The 24,737-nt window shown below is 37.2% G+C and overlaps 1 protein-coding gene across 28 annotated transcripts in view; it reads right to left on the bottom strand.

Annotated features, from left to right (window-relative positions):
- The window catches only part of Enox2 (ecto-NOX disulfide-thiol exchanger 2), a 341,637-nt gene extending 317,815 nt beyond the window's left edge, over positions 1–23,822 (bottom strand). For 11 of the 28 annotated variants that reach the window (XR_012444306.1, XM_074063073.1, XM_074063087.1 and 8 more), the window contains exons 1-2: positions 23,605–23,820; positions 22,319–22,378 (exon numbers count right to left, since the gene is read on the bottom strand). Coding sequence is in view for 8 of the 28 variants with exons in the window: in XM_074063071.1 (XP_073919172.1) it covers positions 22,319–22,327 (9 nt within the window). In the remaining 20 variants the exon portion in view is untranslated. Of the gene's footprint in view, positions 1–6,049; positions 11,453–22,318; positions 22,379–23,604 lie in introns of those variants that run through there. The other 17 variants (XM_074063077.1, XM_074063078.1, XM_074063093.1 and 14 more) reach the window with 7 other exon arrangements.
- Between the last annotated feature and the right edge of the window lie 915 nt (positions 23,823–24,737).

Raw genomic sequence — 24,737 nt, 5'->3', positions numbered from 1 at the left:
AATACTATTCAGGCACAAACAATAATGAAATCCTGTCATTTGCAACAACATGGATGGAATTGGAGATAATTAAGTACAATAAGCCAGCCACAGAAGGACAAGTATCACATGACCTCACTCATATGTGAAATACAATAACGTTTATCATACAGAAGTTGAGAGTGAAATAGTGGTTACCAGAGCCTGGGGAGAGTATAGGGGAGGAAGGGGTAGGGAGATGTAATCAATGGATACTAAGTTACAATTAGAAATATGTGCTATTGCACAGTAGGATGACTGAAGGTAACAATTATGTACTGTATATTTAAAAAATCTGGAAGAAACTATTTTGAAGGTTTTCACTATAAAGAAATGATAAATGAGCCAGGCATGCTGGCCAACATTTGGGAGGATGAGAAAGAAATTTGAGTTACCTGGGCTATATAGCAAGATCCTGTCTAAAAAACAAAAAAAAAGGAGGGAAGGAAGGAAAATTTTTTCCAAAGACAGATATATTCAACCAGATTTGAACATTATACAATGTGTGCATGTGTTGAAATATCCATAATAAACCATTAGTATACATAATTTTAAGTTTTATGCATTAGTTTTAAAGTAAATTTAATTTATATTTTAAAAGTTCTTGCCTAACATAAAATCATGGCAATAAAAAAAAGTAAAAATAAAAATTCCAATTATTACTTTAGATATACTATCTTATTTTCTTGTATATTTAAGTATTAATATGTGTACACAGGCAAGGCCTTCTCTCTCTACCAAAGTGAAAAGTATTTTAAAAAGACAAAAGAAGGAACAGATCAAGGTACAAGTGTGTGCAAAGATAAGTATAGAGAAAAGAAATCAAGTGGATATTTGCCTAGAAACAAATCTTTTGAACAGAATATTCCAGAATATCTATGCAAAACAGAAACAATCTGTCCATTCATTTGGACCCATTTAGCTTCTGTAACTCTCAGGCCCTGAAAAACAACTCTGAATCTTGAGGTATCAGGAAAGGAGAAAAACCTTACTGGTGGTAATTCTGCTGAAGATCTAATATATGCATGTACTTGAATGTGCAAGGCACTATGCTATGTGCTAAGAGGTGAGTAAAATACAGTTAATGATTTTAAGAACTCAGTCTACTGGGAGAAAATAGACCAAAAATAAGTATTAAAATACAGTAGCATATAAGATTTGAAGTGAACCTTAAATGTCCAGTGGCTATACACTTGTTCAAGATGTGAAAGAATGGCAATTTAAATGTAGAGAACAACGTGGGAGAAAGCACAAGAGCCTGAAAATTTGGAGTATACCTGGTAACCCAGAAGTATTCTAGCTGGTAAATAAATCAGATATATTTTGCATTGTGTAGAACACAGGGTATAGAAGCATTCTGGGTGGCTGGGACAAGACTATGGATAGTCCTGAGTGCCTGTTCGGTTAAAAATAAAACCCTTTAAAAAATTTTTGAGGAGTTATAGCATAAGATCTGCAGTTAGGAAGAATACTATAACAGTTAGGCATAAAATGAAGTGAGAAGAGAACAGATGCTGGGAAGATGTGCTATTGGTCATTAGGATGCATGGAAGAAAAATTACACTCTAGTTGACAATGTTTCTTGTTGCAAAAAGCTAATAATCAAGAAAGAAACAAGAAAATATGAAGGATTTTAAAAACAAAGCTGAAAATCTTAAGAAAGGGCATGAGTACTGGCAGGATTTAGAAACTGCTGGGGATGCAATGATCCTTCATGATTCTTAATAGAGAGTACCACTGATAGGGGTGGGTCAGAAAGTAAAAAAAATCTTCAGTAGTCTAGTAAGTAGACAGCTCTACATTGTCCAGACCTTCTAAAGTCATGAGACATCTGCTCTGGATTGCATACTAGTGTTCAAGTAGCTCTTTGCTGAAGTATCCTTAAAGACACACCACATGTTAATGTAGTACTTATGGGAAAACACCATTTGTTCAAATCTTGATTCTGAGCCAGGCATGGTGGTGCATAACTGTAATCTTATCATTTGGGAGACTGAGGCAGGAGGATCATGAGTTCGAGGCCAGTCTGGGCTGTAGCAAAAACCCCAAAACAAAACAAACAAAAAAAAATCCTTGACTCTGCTACCTAGTTAACGGTGTGACCTGGTATGCAGGTTACTTAAAATCTGTGTCTCAGTTTTTCTAACCTTTAAATGGAAATAATACTACATACAACATGGGAGTGCTGTAAAGGCTGAGAAGAAGCATTCAATAAATGTTAGCTATTCTTATTATTGACTTATGTGTGGGTGAGGAACACACACTTAACTGTGTTATACTCATTAACCCTTGAAGGCATCAGTGCTATAACTATGGAGATGTCAATCAGTATAGCTTAGTAACCCAAGAGGCATCTGCAGTACACTGTACTGCATAGATAGCATGTCTTGCTTATTATTCTCAATGAGGATATTAAATACTTTGGGGGCAAGGTATGAATAAGTATTTAATTTTTAAAATATTCTTAGTGATCCCCTTAGGTAAACTAGTATAAGCAGGCTCTAGCACACCACTGACTACAGTATACCAACCCTTATACTTCTGTCCATAAGACCTATCCTTCACTCCTCTAAAATACACTTGGGGGTGTACTGAAGGGGTAAATCTATCAGACAACCCAACTTCACATACCTAAATAACCACAACCCAGAAATCTACCCCTCTAATTTTTCTTGGTTTCAAACAGTAGGGGGAGAGGGGAGCTGATTATTTCTTCAAATGAAGGGTTTTTTCCTTCACCAATAAGAAAATGTCCATTTCTCTAAAAGCCTTAATAAGGTTTTTTTTTAATTTAAATTCAGTGTGATTGTTCCCAGAAAAAGGAATGGAGTGAGGGGTGTTAGCCAGAGCTTCCATCAGCACAGAAAAGTTGCCACCTGAAACTAAATTTAACATGGAATGTCAAAACACATGCCTAAGTTTTCCCAGTTCTCCTTCCTGTAATACTGACCTATTCCCCCAAATCCCCTCCTCATATTCCATTTACCTTTAAAGAATGATGGAAAGGGCTTCATATCTTCCTCATTCTTTTTACCAGAAAGAAATAATATAAGAATCACTTTAAGATATATTAAAATATATCTTATTTTATACATAAAATACATAAAGACATCATCTGAGATAAAGATATGGATAAATTATAATTACTTTTCTGAGACAATATATCCATTCCCATCTTCATAAGTCTCATGAACATGCTATAACAATACTTGCCCTATCTCTGGCTCATTTTCTTGATAACATTCTCAATATTGTCAAATGTTGAAGAGTTATTGCCTATGGTATGAACATCCAGTCATTTCCCCAGTACATGAGATAATCTCCAATAATTCAGATCTAAGAATGACCCCTTGAAAAATGTTTCCTAAAAAGGTTTTAAAGAAACTTTTACCAAAGAGCTAGTATGAGTTACTGAAGTACCTGAATTCATTGGCTGAATTGGTAATGCAGCTTTAAATAATATTCCCTTCTTCAGTGGTACAGAAAGTATGATTTTTCTTAAAACTAATTAATTTAAAATTGAAAAACCATTTGGGAACTTAAAAAGATGGATACACTGATAAGAGAACAGGAGAGGGAGGTAAAGAAGGAGGGAAGTTGAGTTAGCTATATATTTTTTCTGTTGAGCTAAACAAAATACTCTAATTTTGAAAACATATAGTACTTCATATTCATGGCCAGGATATTTTAAAATACACATACATTTATGAAAATCATAACTTCATTGAGCAGAATATTAAAAACTAGCTCTTTAGAAGTAAAATATTCCATATTAACCTTTTGGATTAGATAACATTTTGTTTCCCCAAAACTTCAAATATCTACTTTTCATTCATATTGATGTATAAATTAATGGAAACACTAGTGTTTCTTACAAATCTGTAAAGGTTAATCTGAAAAGCACTCACATATTAAAATAAATGTTAGGTTAAAATAGTTTCTAAAAAATCCCTAGAGTTATATCAAAAAATACATTTTTAATAAATGACTGGATTTAGTCTTCTTAACTAGTAGCATAAGTCAAATTTATCCTCTACCCATTAACTGAAAGGTAGTCTGGTGTAAGGAAGGAAAAACTACAGATTTTTTAATCAGATGATATAACCTATGAATTCAGGCTTAGCCACTTATTAGATATGAGGTCTCAGGCTATTTATTTGTACTCTGAAACTCAGTTTTTCACCTATAAAATAGCGATCATATCATCACTGTTGTCACCCAGTATTGTTATGAGGAAAAATTACGAAAGTGTATGTTAAATCATTGTATAAATGTTTTATACCACATGCACTATAATTCAATAACCAACAACTGAATTACAAAGATAATTTTTAATAGAGTAAAACCATTAAGGAATTAAACATGTATTCACTATTAACACAGAAATAAAATGCAGTCATAAAAGTTACCTAGTTGAATTTGACATTATTCATTAGGTCGCCTTGGAATCGAGAGATAGCAAAGAGATAATATCACCATTTTACTATAAACATTTTTATTAGCATAGACAAGTTCTTCCCAGATTCATTAATTCCAGTAGCATAACAAAGTCTAGCATTTTTCACTGCTAAAAACTCAAACAAGTAACATTGGTCCATAAAAAAAAACCCTCTATCTATTTATTGAACAAAGCAATATTTTCTATGAGAATATATCTATTTAAATTTGTAGTGGAAAAATGATATGGTTTCTGGTTTTAACCAGGTGAGAAAAACCTCAATTAACTTCTCACATTAAAACGTACAGAGATGGCTCTTCTAGAGCCAAGCATGCATTGGAGTATGGAAAAAACATCCAGCAAGCACAACTTTCCAACACTTAGCAAAACGAACCAACCAATATCCAAAAAAGAAACTGAAGCTATAAATTCAAATAAATGGGCTGCAGGGAGACTACACAAACCTGCTGTTGCTTTAATTGCAGACAATTCAATTCAGCAGCTGTTGGTCCAGGCACTAAGGTTCACTGTATGCTCTTCAACGTAACCTTGAAATATTGTCACTCACTCACTTCTCCACATCATCTGTATGCTGTCCAATTAATGAGGACCGAAATCAACTGTCAAACCACACTTCAAAACAGAACATGATCTTTTAGCTGTTAAGCACAGGAACGCAAAATTTTCAGGATAACAAAGCAGAATGAGGTTGAAAGTCCTTGACAACAAATGATATTCAAACTTATCAAAACCATGTGGCTGGAGGAACTAAGCTTCTGTTGTGTTCAGAGAAAAAGTGAAACTTTCTCAAGGTTTCTCATTTGCAAGGGTCCTTTCTGACTAACAGCTGTATAACAAGCCTTTCGAACAACATTCACAAATACCTGATCACAGTCTTCAAGTTTTTCATTATTATGGACAAATATTTTTCTGAAACCTTAAGAAAACACTTAACACTTTTGATCCAATGATATTTTACAATACAGATGGCTTGGGGATGGCATTTTTTGCCTTGCTGTTTCCAGCACTTTTTTTCCTACAAGGAGAATAAATAAACAAAAATAATATATAATGTTCATCAACCTGAGTTCAGTAATGAAATGAAAATAAATTTACCAAACAGATATGGTCTAGAATGCTTCCTGCTTCAAGTTTCCTCATTCTTAACTATATGCCAAATCTATACAACCAATTAACAAATACAGGAGTTAAAAATCTCAAGAGAAATACAACATACCAAGTGTCTAATAATTGCTTTTTGCTTCCAAAACACTGTCTTCTGTGAAAACACTCTAGGCTATATCACATTCAACCAGTTGCAGACATAAGACTTGAAAAATTCAGTACAAGAATACAGCAGAGAAGTGTGCACAATTAAAGGATCGGGACTACCAATTTCACAGTAAACCCAGATTTTACACAGCAATCTGCTACGAACATTATAGCTAGGGGCAGGCATGTTTTATGCAGCTATTTTGTTTAGCTCATTAGAATCCTATTTGTCCTTCAGTACAATTGAACTCGAGGCAAAATAAGAAAGAAATGTACTTTGAAACAAAAGGGAAATTTCAGAGAAAATAAAACATACTATACCTGTATATTGTACCAGGAACATTGTGACACTCTTCAGGGAACTGTCTCACGTCGTATCCTACCGTGAGTTATTCTCTTCTTACCCTCTTCTCTCCACAAAAACAAAAGCCAAAGCACTCCAAATCCCTACTACACACTATCCCTAACCCACCCCCCCATTGAGGAAAAAATAGCTACAGTTCAGCTCAGATCCAATGCTTCTGTTTAGCTCAGCTCCAGCCGAGCAACTGAGCTCTAGCAACGGAGCATAGGGAGGTGGATTCTGATGCCAGTAGCACTTCCATCCACTTCACTTACACAAAAGCAGGCAGTGGAAAATCCAGGAGCCTTGAAGACAAGGGCTGGAACTGGCTTTTATGAATTGCTATTACTGCATGTGTCACCATCCATCTCCAATGACAGACACTTATAGGCTGAATTGGGAGTGGAGGGGGTGGGGTGGAGGAGGTTGGAGAGCAGGTGGAGAAGCAATTAGCAGTATGTTCATCAGAGAATTCGTTCAGGATTTCATACATCAGTGCCTAAAGAAACAGCATGCAGTTGACAAATCAGAACTTTACAATTTGCATGCCTTAAAAGAAATCTTAGCTCACAGCTCCAAACAAAATAACACTTGCCCACTCTTACAGGGCACAGAAAGTCCTCTACTTTCTCTCTCCTCTGGTTACCCTTGTTCCTGAGAAATCAACATTCAGAATGAATATTTGCTAATTTTCCCAAAAGAATTATATTTAAAAGGCTGGAAGAAAAGGAAGTATAAAGAAATTAAATTCTATTGAACATGACATCTCTTAACAAAACAGCAAGAAGCTAATTATTTTAAGTCAACTTTTCATCTCTAGTCCCATTCCCCAGGTGCAGCTTTCACACTATAATCGGTGGATCACACAACTTTTGCACAGATATTTAACATTGAAAAAAATATGTCTACCTAAAAATAATTCAGTTGAAGTCAAGGTGAAAAGCCAAGAAGTACATACAGGACTCACTTGATAGTGACCTTAAGAAGTCACTTCATCCATAAGTGCTTCTGTTTTACTCATTTGCTAAACTGAAGCACATTTCTTTAGATCGATTTTAAAATTAATCATCAGTAAGAACAAAAAGGAGATAGTCTCTTAGGGAGGGAACATGATACAATTGAAGGAGCACTGTGGATGGGTATCAAGGAAACTGGGTTCAGGTTCCAGTTCTACAGATTTCTAACCGTGTGACTCTGGATGAGTCACTTCTCAGAACCTAAATTCCCTTACCAATAATTTAGCAATAATAGTGCCCATCCTAAAGCTAGGAGGGATCATCTTGAAAAGCTAATGAGATAATGGACTTGACAACCCTTTTGTAAATTGTGTGGCATGATTATTACTACACCCTGAAACAAACTTTGCTTAAATGACTGACGTGAGACATCTCTCTCATATAAGGCAAATAAAAAGGACTGATATAATTTCATGAAACCCTCAATTTTTCAAATTTTAAAATTAGAGCCATAATTTTTCAATTCCACAGAGGAGGAACTTTTTAAAAGAAATACTTTAAAATGTGACATAAAACTCATGCATAGAATTATTACACTGACATCCCCTCATGTTATTAATGCATGATAAATCAAAAATAAATTTAAAAGCGTGATATATAATACATCAGAAACTTATTAAAGAGACTGGAGCCCTCTAATTCTCTCATTTCTGGAAAGTTGGTCCATTTCCTTTTCAATTGTATGATATTATGTCCCATCTAGAATTCAAGCTATTGAACAATAAACATCTCCTTTTGTTAAATCTTTCTGTTTACCTGACATATCCTCTCTACCCAGTGTGAGGAAGGATTTGAGTTGATTAGCTAAATCTAAATCCACAAGGTAAAAATCCAAAGTCATGCTTTATGAGACGCCAAGCTGCCTTGATACTATATATACAGTGACCAGCTGGCTTACACTGGGACACAATTTTAGCACATGAAGTCCTGGGGTGGCCACACCTGGGGCACTAAATGATCCAGGCAATGTTTGGGGACCTTTGGTTCAGCCAAATCCCACATGTCCTGATTTCCATCTGTACTGTGGTTACCCAAGTGTGTGTTTGTTCTCATGGGCCAAATCTGAAGCAGCCAAAAGAAAGGTGGGGCCTATAGCAGAAATATCAGATGTCAGCTCCTCTTGGCCCCTCTGATGCCATCTGTGTCCTCAAACAAGTGCTAAGTCCAATTCTTGCGAGAAGAAAGAAACTTTTTCTAATTACCCCTTTGAATGTCATTGCCACTACTGAAAATGCCAGTGAAATATATATCTGAAATCTATATTAAATCAATAGGGGAAATGGATAATATGAATCACAAAGGGTAGAGTGGTAGCTAAAACCAAATGAGCCATTAAAAAGTGAGAAAGAAAAGAGGAGCTGGAAGGAGTGAAGAGAAGAAAAGAAAGGAGAAGAGAGACAGAATGAATCTAAAGTGGGAGCTTATTTTCCAATTATGAGCACACTTGCAGCGATCATCCCAAATCTCACCTTTTCCTAGAAAGTGACAAAAGCTTGAAAAGGTACTGGCTGCCTAGCACCGGAAATTACCTTCTCCTGGAAAACAGACGACCAAGCAGACAGGACATAGGTCTCCAGAAGACTCATTACTGCACCCCTTCACCATAGTCTCACCTCAGGCAAGGTTGGCCACTAAGAAAGGTGGTACCCAGGGGCATGGCTCAAGTGGTAAAACACCTACCTTGTAAATATGAAGCCCTAAGTTCAATCCCCAGTAATGACAAAAAGAAAAAATAAGTAATGTGCCACCCAATTTCTGGTTCTAAAAAGAAAGCTTGACCAGGGCTTTAAAAAACACATTGGTAAGATAGAAACAAAGTTTATATTTCAGAATCAGGCACTGCAACTATACAAATTCAAGTTTGAAATTCATATTCCCCAAATTTTTCAGAATGGCCACTCAAAGTAAAGAGAAAAGGACAGGGAAGACAATTTTTGTTAGCTTCTTTCCTATAGTCAAAATGTAAGGATCATATGAAGAACATGAGTGATAGTGTCCCAAAAGTCAATGAGGTGAGAGGCAGCAGCTTCGACCCAGATTAGAACAAGAGAAATAAAATCATCAGAGCATCCTGATGAAAATAAACACAAACACATACACATACCAAAAACCATCGCAATGTTTCTATTATCCCAATTTCAAGCTTCAGAATGTAAGCATTAATGTTTCCCTAAACCACCCGAGCTCCTCCTCAGCAGCCATCACCAAGCCTGACTGATCTTTTCAAATGAATTCCTGTCATTAGCCACCTTAGATTTGGGTATTTTGTTGAAAACAAAAATCCCTGTGGAAGATTTCAAAGAACCAAGAACTTGAACCAAACCATGAACCTAAACTGGAAGAAACAATGCTAATTTGCTAAATCCTAAACAAAATAGAAATGTTAAGAGTTTGAAAACAACAAAAACAAGTGAATTGATTTGAACCAGGACAAAGCTTTGTTTTCAGAATCAATCAAATTTACACCATATCCTGAGAGTTTAAACAGATCAAGCTCCTGTAAAGAGCATGTTTCAAGGCCTAATTTCACCTGTTTGAGGTCCCCCAAAAGAACCAAAGGATGAACACTAGGTAAGGTGTCAGAAGAACTGAGTGTATTGATTTTTTTTCACTGTTTGACCTTAGTCAAATCACTTCCAATCTCTTAGCCTCAGCTTACTTGCCTTGGAATGGATGGGCTGGTTTTGCCAATATCCCAACTCTGATAGTCTATGCCACTTGTGAAATTCAGTCTAGTGACAAAACAGAGGATGTCACAATTCCAGGAATTGTAATTGTAATCTCCACGAAGCAGAGAAATGGACCACCCAAACTCTCCTAAGGGTTCATTTTCTAGCTTATTTAGAAATATGCTTCACATGAGAGTTGATACCTGTCCTTGTTCAGCCTCAGGAATAATCAACTAATATTCCTTTTTAGAATGTCTGTCTTCAAAAAAAAATGTTTCAGAACAGTTTGTTTTCCTCAGGTGAGTAGTCTGGTCCCAAGAAAGGAAGAAGAAAGGAATGAGTGATCTAGAATATGCTGAGCACCTACAGTATACAGATGTAGCATGATATTTTACATAATTGTCTTAATTGGTCCTCACAATAAGCTTCATGCCAGGTATTATTATCTGCATTTCATAAGTAAGAAAACTATGACCCACTGATAAATGCTTACAGTCACTCAACTGGTAAGTGATGGAACTTGGATTTGAATTCAAGCAATTTGAATCTATTACTATACCAATATTCAAATAATTAATGGCATACTTCCTTCCTAATTCTGTGACCCAATTGGATTTCCTCAATGAATAAATCACATGCTGAATTCACACAGTGAAAGTAGACTTCTTTGCATTTATATTCGTTTTTGTCTTATGACATTTGACAGTGTGGTACAATGGTTAGGAGTACAGGGATCCAGAGGCAGACAGATTTGAGTTTCTTGAGTCCTGGCTAATGGATAAGACCATGTTAAATATTAAGTTTCTTGCCTGGCAAATGGGGAAAGAAATGGTACCTATGTTGTCAGGTTGTTGGAAAGTGCCAATGATAGTAGCTAGCCTAGTACTTGGCACAAAATGACTGCTCAATAAGTGCGGATTAGATCTACCCTTGTATTTTAAGTAACATTGTAAAAAAGGAAAAGTTACAAAGAAAAAGGAAACTAGGATTCATGGAATTCAAGTGCTGTTTGGCTATAGCAGAGTTTGAAAGAGATTTTCACTGAGCCACCTACATCTTCCAAAACTAAGCTGCATCTTGTGGTAGTCAGCATATTCATGGAAAAACAAGAATATATTAATTGGCAGTGCTTAACTAGTTACAAGACTTATCATGTGTTCCTCTATGTAGTAATTGTCCCTAATTTGTTTATTAGAACCTGTGCTTCTCAAGAGAGGGCTAAGAAGTAGAAGTACTACTAGAATACTTTAGTGTGCATGCTTTTCCCCGCAATGCATCATGCCATGGCTTCACTTCCATTTACCTGTGGCTTTTTCTCATAGATTTCTTCCCCTCCCAGTTTATCCTGGTTTTGCTGTTTCTTGCCTTGCCTCTAGCTCTGTCTCTGCTCATTAGCATCAAGTGGTATTTATGGAATATGTGCATGGCACTGCACTAGATAAAATGGACAGGAATCCAAAAGTTAATTAAAGAGACACATGGTTCATGGCCAAGCAGATCTAAGATACACCAGTAGCCCAGAATTTTGGCAACTCAGCAAATGCAGGTATAACTGGATGATTTGGTTGACATCATAGCACAAAATAGTTTGTTCATCTAGCTAATGATATGCACACTGAGTTATTTAGAAAAACTGTAGTGATGTCAGTACTGTACTGACAGTATATACAGTATATCTATATCTATATCTATATCTATATATATATATAAAACAAATGCATGTTGAAGGTAATATATATATACATATATATATATGGATAGGTAGGTGATAAAAAGAAAAATAAGAACGGGTTAATTAGTATATGAGCATTCATACTATTGTTCTTTTGACTTTTCTGTACATTTGAAAATTTTCATAATAAAAAGTTGAGATAAAAGAAAGATAAAGGGTTATGGCTTATTGAATCCCAAATGTTTCAGAACAAAATAATCATATAGAAAAGCATAAAGCAAATAGAGCAAAATATTAAAAACTGATGAATCTGAATGAATGGTACATAAAACTTCTTGTATGATTATTGAAATTTTTCTGTATTTAACAGTATCTCAAACCAGTGACCCTTTTCACCTAGTGTCTCAGTTGCCACTTTTAATAGACAGGCTATTGGGTAAATAGTAGTAGATATATTGGAAAAAATGGAAGAAGGATGGGAGATGACAATAATCAAACCATAAACATACCTTGGGAGCGAGACACCTTGTTAGGCACTACAGGGGACTCAAGATGTAAAAAACATAGCTCCAAATCTGAGCAGGCTCATGGTATAGGTGAAGAAATGCCAAAGCAGTATCTGAAAGGGTAACGGACTGGGACAGAGTTCTGTTAAGAGAGAAGTAAAATTTTGGAAAGGTAAGTTCATCCTACAGATTGCAGAGAATGCCAGGCTGAAGAATTTGGCCTTCATCCTACAGATAACAGGAAGCCATTTATGTTATCTGAGTGAGGAAAAGAAAATCTAAAACTAATTGGCTAGATAGTACAATCTGTTTGGGCACAACTACCTTCAACATGCATTTGTTTTATATCTATGTATTTCTAACCCTATGTATTTATTTCTCATATCTGGACATGGCCTTTAGGACTTCCAGCATTCTGGATGCTGGCTATTTTTCAAGCAGCTACTTCCTGACATCTCTTTAGCCCCTGTCCCATTCTCCCCTTTGGCCCATAAGGGAAACTAACCAGCGCTTTCCCCAACCCTGATGACTCGCAAGCAATAACTAAGACTCATATAACGTTTTTTATATGAAGCTGCTATGCTCTGAAACTCTGATTTCCATCATGAATATCAAACCCCAATTACTGCAGGGAATACTGATTAGAGTTGGAAAGAATGAATATTCAGCTAAATAACATGTGAAAGAGTATGCTCCTATGTTTAGAAGAAAACAATTGTTCAAAGTGATCTCTGTGTATTGAAAGAAAACTTAACTGAGATAGCATTCCTGAAGTGATTATGGTAAGCAATTAGGGTAAATCCCCTCAAAGATTGTCAAATTAAGAAATGGACATTCTGGCTGGGAGTGGTGATACATGCCTATAATCCCAGACACTAGGGAGGTAGAGACAGGAGGAATGCTGTCCCAGGCCAGTCCAGGCAAAGTTAGAGCAAGACTCTATCTGAAAAATATCTAAAAACAAAAGGACTGGAGGACATGGCCCAAGAGGTAGAGCATTTGAGTCAGGCTCTGCGTTCAATCCTCAGTACTTCCAAAGAAAAAGTGAACTTTCTCTGTCTCAAGTTTATCCTCCCCCTCGTAAAGCCTACCCTCCAACCCATTCATGCTACTCCTCCATTTAAAACCCTGTGCTACTTATCCCAAAGCCAGCAAAGACACCTCCAAAAAGGAGAACTATAGGCCAATCTCCTTAATGAACATTGATGCAAAAATCCTCAACAAAATAATGGCAAACCGAATTCAACAACACATCAAAAAGATTATTCACCACGACAAAGTAGGCTTCATCCCAGGAATGCAGAAGTTGTTCAATATACGAAAATCAATAAACGTAATAAACCACATTAACAGAAGCAAAGACAAAAACCACTTGATCATCTCAATAGATGCAGAAAAAGCCTTTGATAAGATCCAACACCATTTCACGATACAAGCTCTAAGAAAACTAGGAATAGAAGGAAAGTACCTCAACATTATAAAAGCTATATATGATAAACCTACAGCCAGCATTATACTTCACGGAGAAAAACTGAAACCATTCCCTCTAAAATCAGTAACTAGACAAGGATGCCCACTACCTCCACTCCTATTCAACATAGTACTGGAATTCCTAGCCAGAGCAATTAGGCAAGAAGAAGGATAAAAGGAATACAAATAGGTAAAGAAACTGTCAAAATATCCCTATTTGCAGATGACATGATCCTATACCTTAAAGACCCAAAAAACTCAATTCAGAAGCTCCTAGACACCATCAATAGCTACAGCAAGGTAGCAGGATATAAAATCAACATAGAAAGATCATTATCATTTCTATACACTAATAATGAACAAACTGAAAAAGAATATATGAAAACAATTCCATTTACAATAGCCTCAAAAAAAATCAAATACCTAGGTGTAAACCTAACAAAAGATGTGAAAGACCTCTACAAGGAAAACTATACACTTCTGAAGAAAGAGATTGAGGAAGACTATAGAAAGTGGAGAGATCTCCCATGCTCATGGATTGGGAGAATCAACATAGTAAAAATGTCTATACTCCCAAAAGTAATCTACATGTTTAATGCAATTCCCATCAAAATTCCAATGACATTCATTAAAGAGATCGAAAAATCTACCGTGAAATTTATATGGAAACACAAGAGGCCACAAATAGCCAAGGCAATACTCAGTCAAAAGAACAATGCTGGAGGTATCACAATACCCAACTTCAAATTATATTACAAAGTAATAACAATAAAAACAGCATGGTACTGGCACAAAAACAGACATGAAGACCACATATGAAGCCACACAACTATAACCAACTTGTCTTTGACAAAGGAGCTAAAAATATAAGATGGAGAAATAGCAGCCTCTTCAACAAAAACTGCTGGGAAAACTGGTTAGCAGTCTGCAAAAAACTGAAACTAGATCCATGTATATCACCCTATACCAATATTAACTCAAAGTGGATCAAGGATCTTAATATCAGACCACAAACTCTAAAGTTCGTACAGGAAAGAGTAGGAAATACTCTGGAGTTAGTAGGTATAGGTAAGAACTTTCTCAATGGACCCCAGCAGCACAGCAACTAAGAGATAGCATAGATAAATGGGACTTCATAAAACTAAAAAGCTTCTGCTCAACAAAAGAAATGGTCTCTAAACTGAAGAGAACACCCACAGAGTGGGAGAAAATATTTGTCAGCTACACATCAGACAAAGGACTGATAACCAAAATATATAGGGAACTTAAAAAACTAAATTCTCCCAAAATTAATGAACCAATAAAGAAATGGGCAAGTGAACTAAACAGAACTTTCTCAAAAGAAGAAATTCAAATGGCCAGAAAACACATGAAAAAATGCTCACCATCTCTAGCAATAAAGGAAATGCAAATTAAAACCACACTAAGATTCCACCTCACCCCTGTTAGAATAGCCATCATTAGCAACGCCACCAACAACAGGTGTTGGCGAGGATGCGGGGAAAAAGGAATCCTCTTACACTGTTGGTGGGAATATAAACTAGTACAACCACTCTGGAAAAAAATTTGGAGGCTACTTAAAAAGCTAAACATTGATCTACCATTTGATCCAGCAATACCACTCTTGGGGATATACCCAAAAGACTGTGACACAGGTTACTCTACAGGCACCTGTGCACCCATGTTTATTGCAGCACTATTCACAATAGCCAAGTTATGGAAACAGCCAAGATGCCCCACTACTGATGAATGGATCAAGAAAATATGATATCTATACACAATGGAATTTTATGCAGCCATGAAGAAGAACGAAATGTTATCATTCGCTGGTAAATGGATGGAATTGGAGAACATCATTCTGAGTGAGGTTAGCCTGGCCCAAAAGACCAAAAATCATTATGTTCTCCCTCATATGCAGACATTAGATCAAGGGCAAACACAACAAGGGGACTGAACTTTGATCACACGATAAAAGCGAGAGCATACAAGGGAGATATGAGGATAGGTAAGACACCTAAAAAATTAGTTAGCATTTGTTGCCCTCAACACAGAGAAACTAAAGCAGATACCTTAAAAGCAACTGAGGCCAATGGGAGAAGGGGACCAGGAACTAGAGAAAAGGTTAATTCGAGAAGAATTAACCTAGAAGGTAACACACATACACAGGAAATTTTTGTGAGTCAACTCCCTGTATAGCTATCTTTATCTCAACTAGCAAAAACCCTTGTTCCTTCCTATTATTGCTTATACTCTCTCTTCAACAAAATTAGAGATAAGGGCAAAATAGTTTCTGCCAGGTATCAAGGGGGTGGGGGGGAGAGGGAAGGGGTAGGGTGGGTGGTAAGGGAGGCGGTGGGGGCAGGGGGGAGAAATGACCCAAGCATTGTATGCACATATGAATAATAAAAAAAATTTTAAAAAGATAAAGACTAAAATACTTTTTATCCAAAAATAAAAAAAAAAAACCAAAAAAACCTGTGCTAGCTTACTCCTGCTTATAGGACAATGGCTATGCTTCTTAGTAAGCAGCTTCCTCCTTTTACTGGCCAGAGGACACCTTTCCAGATTCATATTTGGTCTCCCCCTCCTAAATCCCCTGTGGTTCACATGCAGTATCTTACCTTTTGCAGAACTATCCATTTTTACACCCGACTGCCTTGCATGTGTCGGTGGTCCCCCTAATTGGAATCTTTGCCAGTCATTTCTTTCTCCAGCTAGAATGTAGGCAATGCCCACTCATTCTTTAGGATTCAGCATAGTTAGACTCTGGTCTGTACGCTACCCAGCCCAGCAGTAATTCCCTCCACTAAGTTCCCAGAGAACCTTGTAGATAACCTTCTTTTTGAGCACTTTTCACATTGGTTTAAATGTCTATCTCCCCCTCTAAACTGTGAGCCCCTGAAGGTTATTCAAGACTACATGTATTTCCTCATCATATTCCCAGCACTTAGTATAAAGTCTGGTCCTGTATATGTGTTCAAATGTTTACTGAATGAATGAGTTTGAACATCAAGTGCCCCTTGAATTCAAACTCAGCATCTCTTGAAATATGAAAATTTGAATAGTATGTAACCAAAGTAATCCTAGTGAAGTGTGTTTTAAGACCTGACTGAAGAAGAAATGGTAGGAGGACATGTCATGGGGCCTTATCATGGGACAGTTTCTATCCCAGGGAATTCTCACTGGCAGTTGATGCTGACAAAAAGAACAGCAGCTGGAGCAGAGGAGAAGAGCTCTTACTGGGGATTTCCCCATCTTTATCTTTCACAGTATACCACTGAAGCAATGTTGTTTACATAACATGCTCCATACAGTATTTCACCTCTTCTGAATTACTGCCAAACTTTCGTTTGTACTCTGCCTACAGATGCCTTTCAAACAACCCTGTTAATGGATAGTCACTGAATGTTCTCCAATTCTTATTCTCACCTATCATTATTATGGCAAGGAACAATATTTCATAAGAGGCCACTAAAAAACAAAGCATCAAAAAGGGAAGGGGTGCAGAGCTAATAAAAAAATCTTTTTCCTTCCTAGATTGCCAATCTATTCACTATGTCCCCACCATCTTATGTTTTATACTTTCTTGTCAGTAAAGGCAAAAAGGGGAAATTAAGACTTCAGCAAAACTTTACACTTAGTAGACAAAAAAAGAGCAACACTGAGGACTGGGAATATAAATCTTTAGACATATGATCAGTAGCCACTTCTGAAAAGTAAACATTAAGGCTGTTTAAAACAAGTAACAAAAGCAATTAGCCCTTTCGGTGGACTAAACTGAGATGTATGCTGAATTTTTAAAAACTGAGTCTGTTTTGATCTTCAAAAATGTCAAACTGTTAAACACTTCACTTTTTTGTACATATAAATCTAAGAGCCAAGCCTAGCTTGAGGAAGATTTAAGAGACATAAAATTTGTCTGAGGTGTCTGCCAAATCTCTGCAGCAGAGACAGAAACCCTGGAAAAGCTGACACAATCATAACTCTCACGACATCCCCAGCAAGCTTGTGTAGGGTGGATGCACAGAAAGTAACCGTTCCTTCTCTCACACTGTTTGTAAACAGAGAAGTAGATCATTTACTTATCAGGTATCTGGTAGCTTGTTTTCTCTCTAGGTATCCCACAGGGGAAAGAGACAGTGTGTGTTGTGGGGGAGAATGAATTCCTATTGGCACACAGCCCAATTTTCAGCTGGGTAAATTTTCAGTTATGCGATAGGCCTGTTGTTAAAATCTTTCTTGAATGTTCATTATCTTATGTTCTCTCTCTCTCTCTCTCTCTCTCTCTCTCTCTCTCTCTCTCTCTCACACACACACACACACACACACACACACACACACACACACATTAAATGAGTATCTGGTATACAGCCTAGCAAAGTGCTTTTACATAGTAAGCCTAAAACAATCCACCAAATAATTTGAAACCCTAACTGTAATTTTGGTATTTAACCTACTTGCTCATGGTGAAGGAGAGCTAAAGATTCCTTTGGAGTATTTAAAGGGGAAAATTCCTTACAAAGTAATACTATTTTATTCAGAAATTCATGTTTAGGATTTCTGGCCTTTAAAGATCATCCATTTTTGCACAATGGGTATTATTTGTATGGAAAATGAAGGGGGAAACCACACTGTAGGATCCTGAGTGACAATATGACCATCGATACATTTTTGTAGAGAAAATCTGATATCCACATTCACTCAACTGTACATCATTATGGTAATCCACTACATATGTCTAAGATCACTTAACAATGCAAGAATATAGTGCATGCATGGGCTGCATTCTGTAAATAGGATTAACTATGGAATTCAACCAAGGTTTTCCCTGGAGACAGACTGCTGAAAAATATCTACATGACATTTAAAAAAATAAATTAACCAATGACATCAGGTCCCATGAGATGCAGTTTCTTGTACATTCAATTCTATCACAGTATTCTGTAGCTCTCTGCTGACATCCTCATCCCCAAAGACATAGACTATCAAAACAGAAAGAAAAACAGAGCAACTAGAGCTATTCCATGTCTTGTACATGAAGTGTTATGTGCACAAGGAAAAATTTCTATATGCTAGCACAATGTGAACCATGTAAGGTCATTTCAGTCTGGGGCTGTTTTTGTTATGTTATGGTCACATGTAACTGCCCAAGGGAATATATAAAATATGTATTCATATACACAAAAACTGACAGAGATTACAGGAAAATGAAGACAGCTGATTTGTGGCAAGGGGTGGCCTTTTTTTTTTAAACGTGTTCTTCATTATAACTTTTCTTCTCATTTTTATTTATTTAAATTATAGTCTTCCTCTTCTGTAAAATAGGAATATGTATTAAATGTATTTGACTTTTGCTCTGAGGACTAAATGAAATACCAGACTGCTTGCCATAATAGCAGTTAAACCATATGACACACATCAACATTTGGCTAGCATTAACTAAACATCTGTTATGTGCCTGGCACTGGCCTAAGACCCCAAGAAGAAGCAAATCATGGAGGAAAAACTGATATTGGAGAAGAAAGCAGGGAGCTGATTTTCAAAGATCTTATAAGCCAGTCTAAGAAGTTTAGATATTATCCTAAGGGAAATAGGCAACCTTTGAACTATTTTATATAAAGGCTGGATAGCTTCAGACTTGTGATTTATAAAAATCACTCTGTCAGCATTGATGGAAAATAGATTAGGAGACAGCAATAATCCAAGATAGAACTAATACATGTGTACTGGGTTAGGCATGCTCCAAATTAAGGCAATGGTAAAAGGAGTGGACAAGGAATAAAATATTTTAAATATGTTTTAAAAAATTAACAAGTGCACAATTGTAAAGAATTAGATAGTAAAGAAACACAAAGGGTTAAAAATAGAAGTTATATGTAATCTCACCATTTGTAGCAAACCCCCTATTAATATTTTGTGTATATTTAACATTACAGGATTTTTAGTGAGTGTATACACACAGATGTATGCAGTGTGTGTGAGATATATAGGTATATTTAAACTGGGATCTGCCACTGTATACTGACAGTTTTATAGCCTAAATTTTCTCTTAATATATCACAAACAACTTTCCACATCATTAAGTATACTTTGGTAACATCCACTTACATGACTATTTAGTGATATATACTACAATTGATTTCATTCAAACTCCTAATATTGGACAATTAAGATGTCACTTTTTCTCTTTTTGTCATTCTTATAAACAATTCTGGGATAGAAACGCTGGGAGCTAAATTTTTGGAAACATCATGATTGTTTCCTCAGCAGAGAGCTCTAGAAATTGAAGTAGTAGGTTGAAAGCTATGTTCAGCTTTAATATTTCTGATACATATTGACAAATTGCTGTCTAGAAGTACCATATCAAATTGCAGTTCCACTAACAGTGTCTATGACTAGAAGGAGATGAATTTGAGGGTGATGGAAAGGATAGAATCAACTGGACTTGGTGGGTAGAGAGGAGGAATGTTTCCTGGCAAAGTATCAGGAGAGAAAGAAGATGAACTCTGTCAAAAGGAGCAAAGCACACCGTACATATGCATGGAATTATCACAATAAGCCCCTCGTATTATTGATGTACGCTAATTCGAAATTAAATAAATCTATTTTTTAAAAGAGGAGCAAAACAGTGGTCATGCCTAACAAACAGATATAAATTATGACAAAGAAAAAGATAACCAAGGGAGAATGGGGTAAATGAAAAAAGTAACTAGTGAAATTTGGGCACTTTAATTTACTGCTTTATTCAGCAAATGCGGACAACAGCCAATTTTTTCATAATGCTTAACACTCCATGCTATCAAGGTCCAGAGCTACAATCGTGTGAATACATTGCCATTCTTTTCATCTAGTAACCATTTATTAGGTGTCTATTATGGGCTAAATGCTGTTTCTGGATGCTATGCATATGAAAATGAATGAAACCTGGTCCCTGCCCACAAGGAGCTCACAGTCTAGTAAGGGGGACAGAAATATCCACAGACTAACAAACTACAGTGTGGTCCAGGCTGGAATAGAGGTAAGTGGAGGGTCCTATGAAAGCCATAGGCCAACCCTTGCTTTGTGTGTACATTCATGTGTATGTGGGAAGAGGTTTGCGGGATAGGCTTCCCAAAGGTGTCGATATTTGAACTGAGTCCTGAAGACCCTCAAGGACATTCAGTAAAGCGGCTTATGTATAATCCAAACCCATTCTTGAACAGTAACAGTACCCTCCACTGTTACCTTAATGTACATGGGAACACAGCAAGTTTGGGCAATAATGTACCTACTGCAGAATAGAAAGGATAACCAAGTGGTGCATACAAACTTTAAAATAATTCCATTGAAACTAATACAACAATATTCACGTCCACCAAGTGCAACTAATTCTGCCTCCTAAGAGTGTCTCAAATCTGTTTCCTCCTCTCATGTCAGTATTCTCAGATCCTTATCATGTCTCTGTGGGGCAGAACACCCACGTCCTACACAAATCATGTCTCTCTCCAGTATATCCTTCCCATTGTCAACAGTCACATGTGGAAATCTAATCATGGCATTCCTCTTATAAAACATTTAATGATTTTTTTATTGCCTACCACAGTACTTCTCAAATATCACTTATTTTGAGTATAACTTGATTTTTATCATATTCACACTATTATCTATATGTTTAAGTCAACTTAAGACTAGTTCCTTTTCTATATTTTACTAAATCAAATCCTAAGTAACATTAGATTTGATGAACTAATTCGGTTTTTTTATAAGACTCACTCAAATATATAACTAATAAAATTTAAAATGTTTGTGGGAGCACAATGTAACCAGCACTGGTAGATGCCTTACATTTTGAGAGCCACTGAGCCTACGAGGATACATCCAAATTTCTTAGCATTGCAGTTGATTCTTCACAAATTAGCTCCAACATATCTATCCAGACTCTTCTTCAACCACTTATCTTCCTTATCCCAGACAATCTGCACCATCCACGCTGAATTCTTTGATACTGAACAAACATGTCCTACTCTTGCACAGTCACATATCTTTAACAGACTGACCCCTCTTTATACCTGTTGCTGTTATACTACATACTATAGTGCCTCAGAATTGTGGGCACCTACCTCCCCAGGGAGACTTACACCTCGTATTTTATTGCATCTCCAACACTTCATGTGGACAGAGGTAATGGAGGAGATCTAGAGACTCAGCTCACTTTTTTGAAAAAGCTAAAATGAAACAAAACCCAAAGTACTGTCCAGGTTCAAATGTCTTAGAGGTAGGACATATTTTATAGAGAATTATCTAATTCAGAAATAGCATACTGACTATAGTTTGGGCAGACATAATTAGCTATGGTTGCAATAGCAGTTAAGCTAATTTGGTATTGGCAGCTACTTTATAGCAGACACATTCTAACATAGAAACTCAATGTGAATCATTTCGGATTCTGCCTGAATGATACTTCACAATGATCTCTCCTTACCACAACTAGAAAGCCAAGAACAAAATGAATATCAGGACTAGCAAACCATGGTAGAAAGAGAATGGGCTTTGGAACCAGAAATCTGTGCATTCAAATCTTAACTCCTTACTATCTATGTGACTTTAGGTATTTAACTTCTCTGCATTTTAGTTTGTTTTTCAAACAATGTGAATAAGAATTTATGTCATAAGACTCTAAAGATAATGTAACAAAGTGTTTATGATGATGCCTGAGACATTATATGGGCTCAATAAACAGCAGTCATTAATGTCACCCAATGAGAGGATTACAATTCAGGTAATCTGCTGCAGAAGGACAGAAAATTCACTTCTTAAAAAAATTAACTTATGTCTCTAGGCTTTCAAATTGACAACTACAGATTGTTGCTAGGAACAGCCACAGACAATACATCTATAAGACAAGCTTCTTCTTAGATTTAAATTAAAATCACACCTGGAACATACCACCACACTTCTTTGTGTTCTCCAAGAATTGATCTCAAATCAGGTTCCCCTAGGATGAAAAGAAAAAAATCACCCAATCTTAATTTTTGTCTTCAATTTTATTTGATACAGAATAATATCCAAACTATGTAAATTCTTCAAAGTGTCATGTTGCTATGATCTCAAGCTTTCAACTATTTCCAAATATATCCCTGCTGACACCTCTTACTCCACTCAGGCAAGCCGACCTGTTTTAGTCACCCTTATCAAACTCTGACCTGAGTATCAGGAAGTATTTTTCTCCCTCTTTTGGCCAATTCAAATTCCTTTTACTTCTTTGGGGCCCATATTAAAATTCACCTCCTCCACAAAGCCTACCAGGATTGTTCTAAAAGACAGATGAATTTTAAGACTTTTAGCATGTCCTGGGTTAGGCTTGAACTTCTACAAATCAACTGCCCACCATCAGTACGCCTTAATACTTCCCACTGAGCACATGCTTGCAAAGAGGCAACAATTGATAGTCTGTTTCACACGGTCTACTCTATACTGCAGTTGGTGTGCTTCCAAATGTTTGTGAACATTAATGCTATCAGTCTTTGCTGAAACCCTTAAAAACGCTCAGGTTTTTAAATAGGTCCATCCCCAGAACACTGCACTGACCCTTAAACACGTATTTCTTAAAATCTAGATTCGTTTCCTCTTTTGCTCCCTATCCCTTCTGGAAATTGAAGGGAAACCCTTTCCACTTCAAAGACCTAGTCGGGGAAAGCGTGGATGGCTGGTAGGGGCCAGTAGAGACTGCAATTTTTTTTTAATCCCACCATCGAGGAAGTAGAGAAATTTGACAAAAAGTCAAGCCCCAAGTCTGGCAAGGAATCCCCACGCCGCCAGGGGAAACGAGGATGTGTGCATTGGGAGGAGTGGATGCCCAAACCCGAAATGCAAAGCTAGGGAAGAGATCACCCAATTCCTACAAGCAGTAATTGGGGGGAAACCAGATGTCGACTACAGCACTAACTTGTCTTATGCGGGAGCACAAGACAGGGGTGGGAGAGGGATCGCGTGGTGGTAGAAAAAGAAGACGGGTTGAAGGAGGAGGAAAAAAGCGCTCCTGAGGCTCCAGGTAACTGGCAGCAGTTCCAAGACTCCCAGTCCCGACACCCCCTCCCCTGCAGAGGCGGAGATGGGCGGAGTTAGACACTGAAGACTGCGGCCCGGAAGAACCCTCCTCCCTAGGCCCCCTCGGTCCCACAGTCCCCAGCCACAGCCACTCGGGCTTTCTGCCTCTCTGACCTCCAGCTCCCCGGCTATCGAGCGCTACTCCTTAAGCAGCCGCGGAAAACGGGCCCGCGCGGCAGCTTCTGGACCGGAAGTGCCCTCGAGGCGCCTCACACCACACACCTGTCTTCTCAACTCCGTGCTTCTCCCTAGCCGGCCTAGGCCTGGCACTGGAGCCCAAGGCTGGACTCTCACTTACACAGTGGCCGCTACGGCCCCACTTATTGGTTACTGGTCACCAGGGAAGTCTGAGGCCCAAGCCCTTGTCCTCATGGGAAATGTAGTTTGAGGTCGATGGAGGCTGTTCTTCCTGGGGGGCATCGAGTATTGGCATTGGCGGAGAGATGACAGTGAAAACAGAGGATTATGGGAGATGGAGTCGTGGACACTTCTTACTACATACCCACAATTCCTCTACACACACACACACACACACACACGCACACGCACAAGCACACGCGCGCGCTCACACACACACACACACACACACACACACACACACACTCCCCCCTTCTCTGCTTGGGTTAGTCCCCTGAGTTCAGAGAGAAGAGAAGAGGGTGTTCTGGGTGTTGTAGTTTGGAGTGCACTATCTTGCAGAATCACTCGCTTAGAGTATAGGGTTGTGCTTGTGGGGGCAGACGAATGCGCTAGATTTATTTTAATGTTCTTAAGCTATTTACATTTTGGATAAAGCACTTTACATTGTGATTTGACATTCTCATTGAGTTTTGAGTGTTTAAAAAAAGTATGTTCTGATAAGCTTAGAATATTAACTGAAAGGGAGATATGGTCCTTTAAAACTATCAAAATTTGTTCTTTGAGAACTACCTACATTAGAATCAATTTAGATACCTGAAAAAATATTTGTTTCTAATAGGAATTGTATTTTTCCTTAGAAAGTGTCGTAATTACACATAAAAATGTGATCTAGAAGAGCCCAGAAGTCTATTTAACAGGTAGTGAAGAACGCTGGTCATGTACAGCAGGGTAATGCAACAGGTTAGAACATATACACAATACAACTTGAATAATAACAAATAACTGTATGTATGTCTTTAAGAAACTGCTTATCTTTTAAGAAAAAAATATGTTACAAGAGGTGGATAAAGAAATAAGTGTAAACACTAAGCACTTCCAAATGATTTTTT

The sequence above is a fragment of the Castor canadensis genome, chromosome X (assembly GCF_047511655.1).
Source record: "Castor canadensis chromosome X, mCasCan1.hap1v2, whole genome shotgun sequence".
Classification (NCBI taxonomy): Eukaryota; Metazoa; Chordata; class Mammalia; order Rodentia; family Castoridae; genus Castor; species Castor canadensis.
This window is presented reverse-complemented; position numbering and strand designations above follow the sequence as displayed.